The following is an 8,611-nucleotide window of genomic DNA, read 5'->3' as shown; positions in this document are numbered from 1 at the left end:
TTTTTTTTTATAGGTTTACTAATTTATATTTAATATACGTAATATATATTTTATAGATAACTAATATTTTGCAAATGCAAACCACGATGTACTATCTTTAGTTTAAAAGCAGTATAACACCAATCGTGGTCCGCATTTGCAAAATATTAATGCGTTTTGAAATCTATAAAAAAGAAAGTGTCGCAACCTTTTAGTGAGCGAGTGTACACATCTTCATCGAAGTATTATATAGCAAAACATATTTGATTAGGTTATGCATTTTCCTAAAGATCTAAAAGATCCGCTCTGAATATAGAGTGAAATAATTTTATGTTATTCTGATCGGTTTCTTTTCTCGCGGTCCACGAAAATTATTTCGCCAAACACCGGACACCGATCGAGGTGCTATTTTGCTCCGGTAGATGATTCTATTTTCGGATCTCGAGTTATCGTGAGCTTTTCGCACGTTCTGGCGTCACCGTTGATCGGCCGATGCCGCCGATGCGGTGTACTAGCATCATTTTCGATTTTCCGCTCCGTTTCTGTCCGCTGCGATCCTTCCGACTGTCATTGACGACGGCAACGGCGGCGGTAACGACGCCGTGCACTTCATCATGCCTCGTCGGCGATGCCGGATCGTCACATTCGCGCGCGACTATTACAGTTCAGGGAAGTCGTCGCAGCGGAGTCATCACAAACGCATCGTTACTAATATCAGTCTTCCGTTTTTTCTTTACGCAGCCTGCCAAAATGGTTTGGATCACCGTCGACGATCAGGTACCGTTGATCGTAATCGATTGTTCCTCTTTTGCTACGATTTGTTAAAGTTGCATTTATTCTTAATCAAGATTATGATTTCGGTGAATTTAGAATGTTTTCACTTTATATTCTTGAATCGCATACGAAAATCTGTAATATACAATAATATATATACTATAATATTTTTTTGTATGCGATATTTTTCGAGAATAAGGCCTCAGGTAGTACGTGTCACTTTATTGATTACTATTACAACACTAACTAACATTCTTAAGACATAAAAATGACGATTTAATGTCACAGAAATTGATATCATATGTACGAAAATTACATAATGACATATATTACATAATTGTGATCAAAAATATATTCGGGAAAAAATTTACCCATTCCAAGCCATATACGTAGCCATGTACGAAGTTGATACTTCATAATCCATGAACACTTAATGGAGACTTATAAGATCAAATCAGTTCAATAGATGAAACGTATAAAATAGACCTTATAAGACAGATTAGTTCAATAGATGAAACGTATCAAAAACATGAAACATGTAAAGTTAAAAAATGTATTTTTTCCATAAATAAATTTAAACTATAGTTTTTACAGGTTTTTACACAAACAGAAAGCATCTTATTACTTGTTTGAATAAGAAGAATACGACTAGAAAATTTAATAATACAATATTTAATTATTTTTATTATTTTTTATTATTATTTAATTAAGGAAAATAATTATTAAGCATGATCTACTTTTATGATATATCGTTATATTACAAATACGCTTACTTTATATTATTATTTAATAAATTTATTTGATTGATATTGAATAATGAAAATAATGATCTTAAATCGATATTATAATGATGATATTTTACTACTTGGATAATCGCAGATTGTACATGAAGGTCATACATAAACGTACATACATAAGACGGGAAGAACTTTGTTTGCAATTGTAATAATATTTAAGAATTATCAAGTAAACTACATATACGATGTTATAGTAATACATGTAGTAATTATATATACAAATTATCCAGTAAAACAACTAATATAATGATTAAAAATAAACAGAAAACTAACAATAATTAAGAGAAAAAATTATATGTAGCTTTTGATATTGTTGTAAAATGAAGCATTACAAGATAGAAATATTATGTTACAGTGACGTGAAACAATATCTTTAATAAGATATCATTAGTTTATGAATATATCTGCAATATATTTGTCATTAAAATGACGTGTTTTCTACCTGGTAGTCTACTCCTAGAATCGAAAGGCTGTTTAAACGTGAACGAATTATGATATTTGAATGATAATAGAAATGATAATTTTTCTTCAACGTTTTCTTTCAAATCTTTGCAGCATGGAGAATTTATTTCACCGAAATTATAATGGTTTCAATATGTTTTTGTTCTTTTTTCGCTTGAATTTTTCTTTGTTTACGCATGTACACGTGCTGTGTTCAAACGTATGAGTTAGTATATTCACATTGTATTTTAAAAATTCTGCACTCAAAGATACGGTGCACATATTAGGGCTGTTACTTTTTACTCATTTCGAATATTCGAAGCTTCGAAGTTTAAGATGCCTTCGAAGTTTCAAGGCTTGGAAGTTTAAAATTAACTTCGAAGCTTCGAAGTTTCGAAGTTTTGAAAAATACATCAGAAATTTTAATTTTCTTAATTGGATTGTTTTATTGATCATTATCTTTCCTTATTTACACATGTATCAAGTTTAATTATTAATTTGTAATATTTCAGGTTATAATACTTTCAAATTTTTTATGAATAATTTCGTATATATCGTTAATTTTAAACTTCGAAGCTCCGAAGCTTCGAAGGTTATCTTAAACTTCGAAACTTCGAAAGAATTTAAAGATTTTAGTGCCGAAGCTTCGTAGCTTCGAAGTTCGAATGTCGAAGCCTTCGAAACAAATCACCAGTCCTAGCATATATACCCTGTTCACAGCAACAATGTACCCAATTTTGGACGAGAATTCGTTCATTTCGCGCATGTTCCTTCTATAGAACGCACCCTTACAGAGCGTCCCTCTCTACTGCTTGTTCAAGCTCGTATAGCTTATTTATATCACCATTAAAACATCAAACTCTTACCATACGCTATATCAATTGCGATTATAGGTATTGTTTATTCGACGCGCTGGACGCGTTTTTTTCACAAATACATTATATTCATTCAGATCTCGACCGACTTTACTGACTCAACCCTCCCGTAATCCCGAGGATGTGAGGAAGATAAGACTTTGCGCATGTTCCTGAGTGAATAGAAATGCATATTGAGGAGCGTTTATGTGTGTGTGTGAGAAACATGCGCGAAGCCTAATCTTCCTCACATCCTTGTTGTATGCCTCACCACGTTAAATAATATCAATGTTTAAATGAGCATAACTCTGCGAAAAAAAATCATAAGAGATCTCAACGACATTACGTTTTTCTCGTCTTGAAAAGTCTTTTAAACAAGCCCTCATTCGATTTCACATACCATTTAAGGATGTTTGGTACCTACAATAGTAGGTTAGTTAAAGAACTGATTTTGACGAATATGCTCTTCTCATATAGTTTGAGTAATAAGGATTGTGCAGAATATTATCATTTATTCAGAACTAGAGCGCAGAAATGCTTCTGTTGCTTTTTTCCTGAGAATTTTCGAATTCTATGGCCAAATCTAACCAAAAAATTCAAATTAAAATCCTTATAACTTTGGATTGCTTCAGTGAATCGACTCCGGCTTTTGTCTTAAGTCTTTCAACATATATAAGAACAATCTGTAAAATTTTTGTTAAATTCTCATTATTTTAAAAATTCTATAGGTATAGAATATAAAAATTTTAGGTACCAAACATCCTTAAGATATTCAATCCCCATCCCTCCCGCCCACTGGAGGATTGAAGTGGGTGTTTTCAAGGTTAAATAATAGCGATTTTATGATGATTGTAATCCTGTAATAAATTTCAATTCAATATCTCGAACTATTCAGAAATTATTCAGGTGGCCTGTTTTAAGTGCTTCACCCTGTGTGCGTGCGTGCGTGATACATGATAAGTTCATTATTCTTATTCTTGTTTTCTGTACATATATATTGGCCCATATTCAGAATGTGCTTATAAACGGTGATTTTTATGTCGAATATATACATATATTTTACAATTTTAAATTGGATATTATAATTGAAACGTACGTAATAAAATTATGATTATATAAAAAACTGTCTAAAAAAATTGTATAAGTATTCTACAGCTATTTTTTCGTGATAAATTGAATTTTCTTTTCCATCTGTGATCAACACATAGGTACATGATACTGAATCTTATTGTTTATACTTTATATTGTTAAGTTTTCGAGATTAAAATAATCTTGTTGCAAAATTATAATGTATTTGAAACATCTGATATTTCAGACGAGAAGTATTTATGTTAGTCACTATAATTAATGGACTATAATTGATGCAGTTGACAATGCACTTTAAATATTAAATAAAATTTTTTGAATACATTTAAAGGCGTTCGTCGAGAATAAATCTATAATATCTAGTGAAGTAATGCCTATGCGAGCCAACACGGATGTTGGTGTGTAATAATTTTTACAATATCCAGCCACACGCAAACTGCGCGCCGCATATTCGTCTGTCTTGATACACAGTTATCATTACATGAGGCCAAAATCCAACGTTGTAACAATTAAATTGACTAACAATTTAATCTCTTTGAGGCAAACATGCATCTATAAGAATCCCCTTCCCCCAAATATGTAAAGAAATTTATTGCGAAAAATATCACCTCAGTCAGGAATCGAACCCGAATCTCTCCCTGCTTGCCGGACGGGCGTCCTACTATTCGACCACCGACGCATGTGGTGATATTCCTCGCAATAACTAATATGTATATATAAACGGTGCCGCCCAGCAAGCAGGGAGATCCGAGTTCGATTCCCGATTGAGGTGATATTTTTCGCAAAAAATTTCTTTAGAGATTTGGGGGAAGGGGATTCTTATAGATGCACGTTAGCCTCAAAGAGATTAAATTGCTAGTCAATTTGATTGTTATAAGTGGATTCCGGCCTCATGTAATGAATTGTGTTTCAAGACCGACGAATATGCGGCGCGCAGTTTGCGTATGAATGGATATTGTAAAAATTATTATACACCAACATCCGTGTTGGCTCGCATAGGCGTACTTACTATTATAATTTTTTGAATTTTTCCTACTTGACGTTTGTAAGAAATGGAAAAAATGTGAAAAAAATATTAATACAATATAAGATATTATTTTATAAAATGTAATAACAAAAAATTTTAAATAAACTTAAACGTTTATTGATTTTTTATAAACATTCGTCTTTTAAGTGTAAATTAAACTGTTGAAAATTTAAATTGTATTTAAATTTTTCGAAACTACTAGATGTGAAATTTAAGATATGTTACGCATTATAGATTTTCAGAACTGACAGTGAATATCGGAATATATCGAAAAAATATAATATATTAATATAATATATTAATATAATATATAATATATTGTATTAATATAATATTATAAATTTAACAGCTTTCTAGCGCGAAATATGAAGTGTGAACGTATATTTGAAATGTAAATGCAATTTTTTTGTGATCTGTTAATTATCTTACAATAAATTGTTCTGCAAAGTGTCTATTTTTGCCACTCTATATTTGCAGCCAGATAAGCGACGGTGTTTCGGAATGTAAGAAGTACATCTGTGCCGTAGCTATTTTTGCTGAGCATCACATACTCTATTCATGATAACCTATCTACGAGACGAGAAGGTCACAACTATATTCACTCATTTAAGGATGTATTATACAAAGAGTGTGCAAAATTGCGGTGTTTTTTTTCGCCCGTTTTTGATCCCGTAATTTTGGAAATAAATTGTATATCAAATTATATCTTGATGAGACATCAATCACAAAAAATTTGCAAGCTGAGCGGAGAATTGAATTAAGAGATATTGAGGGTCAAAGTAGTTAAAGTTCATTAAAGCATCAGCTCATTCGCTTTGAAGCATGAATTTCTATGTCAGTCCGATAACTTAAAACTGCATACCCTGACGTTTTGCTAGCTGCAAACAATAAATTTGAAGTCAGATTTTCAAAATTCAAAATGGCCGATTTAATAGAGTGAACCGTATATTTAACAAATGTTTTAACTTCTGTGAAAAATAACTTATAAGAGTTTTTTGGATCGCTGTTTAATCTGAGACCTTAAAAAACAAATAACTGATCCAGTATTTTAGATAGAATTTTTAAAAACTTTTTTATCGCAAGATTTGTCATAGTTTATTAAAATTGGTTGATCAAATAAATTTTATAAAATACTTCCGTGGTTTATATTGGTCGATTAAAATCTTTGAAATCCATATTAAATCCATTAAAAATTTTAAAACTGATTTTAAATTCGTTGTCTATGGTCAATAACACTCTTGAGTATGAAGTTTTAAATTATCGGATTGTCATAAAAATTCGCGTTTCAAAGCGTACGAACTGACACTTTAATGAACTTTAATTATTTTGTATCTCTATATTTCTTAAATCAATTCTCGCTCAATTTGAAAATTTTTTGATGTCTCTCATCATCAACATATCATTTGGTACACAATTCAGTTTCAAAATTGCAAAATAAAAAAAATCATTTTTGGGTCATTTTTGCGGTCACTCTTTTCAAAATTATGAAAAAATTACAAAATTTTCTATGTTGCATTTAAAAGTAAAAAATTGGATGGCAATTTAGAACCTTGATTAAAAATTATTTTAATAAGAAATAAACAAACGTATAATATTACAACATAATATATTGAGAAAAATGCCTTTTTTGGTAAAAATACTTTAAGTATTCAAGATGATTTATGTTAAGTTTTGTTATAATATAATGTGGAGATTAGTTTTTCTGTAAATCAAGAGACACGATAATGTCTTGGGCGTCAAATATTATAAGTCTAAATATACATATATGTATATGTATGTCAAGACCTGCCATATCTCTTCACGCGAACTATCAAGTTGGGAACACCTGAGATTATGAGATACCAATAACGGCCGAATCGATTAAGTTCCGAGTATGTGAATAATTAATAACTTGGGTTCGATTTGTATAATAAAGTATTTTTATTTTTTTTCTACGTGTTCTACGAGTGCAGACATTGCAATGCAAAGTTCGCATTCTAGAAATGTTACTTTAAGAATGAAGTTTACTGGAATTTGAAAGTGGTGAAGATAGGATTACTACATAACATATTTTAAAAAATTTGAATATAATATTATAATTATTTATTATTTTATTACTTGAGACTGTAAAACTTCTATTTAGAATGTATTTTTGACGATATTCATTAGCAATTAAAAAAAAACGATTTTTTCAATAGAAAATTTTAACGTGTAATAACGCGCTTATAAAATGATGTCTCTTATTTTGTATTTTGTGTTTTTTATCTGTAATTTTTTTCAAAATTTTTTCATTGTTTTGAAAAATCATTCTTTAAAATACGTCCTTAACATGATGATTAAAAGCATTATAAAAAAAAAATAATATGGATCTTTGAATCACATGCATTCCTTGATTTTATTATCTTAGTTAAAAGCTTTTTTCATGCATGTTAAATTTATAAATAACACTTTGCTATAGATAAATGTTGTTTATCACTTTAAATTATTAATGTAATTTAGTTAATAAATTTTGGATTCGATGGCGCGCTTACTTTTAAACTATGATGCGCTGTGAATAATACTTAAAATCAAGTCAAATCAGTCTAACTTTATACATATATTTTCTATAATATTTTTTATATCTAGCCATTATTTTTTTACATCTAACCAACAATCTCACGATTTTATTTTTAGTCTGAGTTTTTTTCTGATCTCATTGAACTTTTATAGATGGCTGGCAAACCAAACACGCATGGATTATACGCTCAAAGTCAATTGGACCATATGTGCGCTCTGGATATCGACAGCCGAGTATCCTTCGTTCGTTTGTCTGGAATCATTTGCACGATCGGTCCTGCATCCAGTTCTGTGGAGACCTTAGAGAAGATGATTGAGACAGGGATGAACATTGCTCGGTTGAACTTTTCTCATGGATCCCACGAATATCACGCCGAGACCATCGCTAATGTCCGCCAGGCGCAAAAGAATTTGACTGCTCGTGCTGGTATCAACATTCCTGTTGCTATCGCTCTTGACACAAAGGGTCCTGAAATCCGTACTGGTCTTTTAGAAGGCGTACGTGATTTATATATGCAAAATGCAAGAATTCAATTTAATATGATGGTAATATTTTAAAATTATATTGTTTTAATAGGGCGGTTCGGCTGAAATTGCATTGAATAAAGGCCAGACTTTTAAACTATCCACCGACAAGGCGTACATGGAGAAAGGAAATGCTCAGGTTGTTTATGTTGACTACGAAAATATTTCAAAGGTATTAAAGGCGGGGAATCGTGTGTTCGTGGATGATGGTTTAATTTCTCTCATTGTTTCTGCTGTCAGTAAGTATATTTATATATGTGTATGCGTGCGTGTATACACATATATACACTGGTCCAAAAAATTAAAGGATCACCTGTTCTAGCCTCTAAAAATAGGCAAACTTCAAGATAGAGCAACTTCGTCAAAAATGATCATATCGAGATGTTCAAAAAAGCATTTTACAGCTTGAAATCTCTACTTTCCAAATCGGTACTTGAGAAAACGATCCTACTGATCTTTCATGGAATTACACGGATAGAAAGGGAGATCAGACGAATCTCAAAATTTTTTACAAACTTTGACAAGTTCCATGGCGTGGAATAAAAATCGCACATACTGTCTCTTATACACATCTCTGAGCGGGCTGGCAAGGC

The 8,611-nt window shown here is 31.2% G+C and overlaps 1 protein-coding gene across 1 annotated transcript in view; it reads left to right on the top strand.

The window, feature by feature from the left end:
• Positions 1-8,261, top strand: part of LOC105451435 (pyruvate kinase) — a gene marked incomplete at its 3' end in the record, with an annotated part of 11,295 nt that extends 3,034 nt beyond the window's left edge. Inside the window, exons 2-4 of the mRNA XM_011691873.1 lie at positions 721-756; positions 7,647-7,991; positions 8,071-8,261. Coding sequence (XP_011690175.1) covers positions 730-756; positions 7,647-7,991; positions 8,071-8,261 — 563 coding nt within the window. The remainder of the gene's footprint in view (positions 1-720; positions 757-7,646; positions 7,992-8,070) is intronic.
• Positions 8,262-8,611: the final 350 nt, after the last annotated feature.

This window comes from Wasmannia auropunctata, unplaced genomic scaffold (genome assembly GCF_000956235.1).
Source record: "Wasmannia auropunctata unplaced genomic scaffold, wasmannia.A_1.0 LD336051.1, whole genome shotgun sequence".
Classification (NCBI taxonomy): Eukaryota; Metazoa; Arthropoda; class Insecta; order Hymenoptera; family Formicidae; genus Wasmannia; species Wasmannia auropunctata.
The sequence above is the reverse complement of the archived record's forward strand: the minus strand, read 5'-3'. Positions and strand labels throughout refer to the sequence as shown.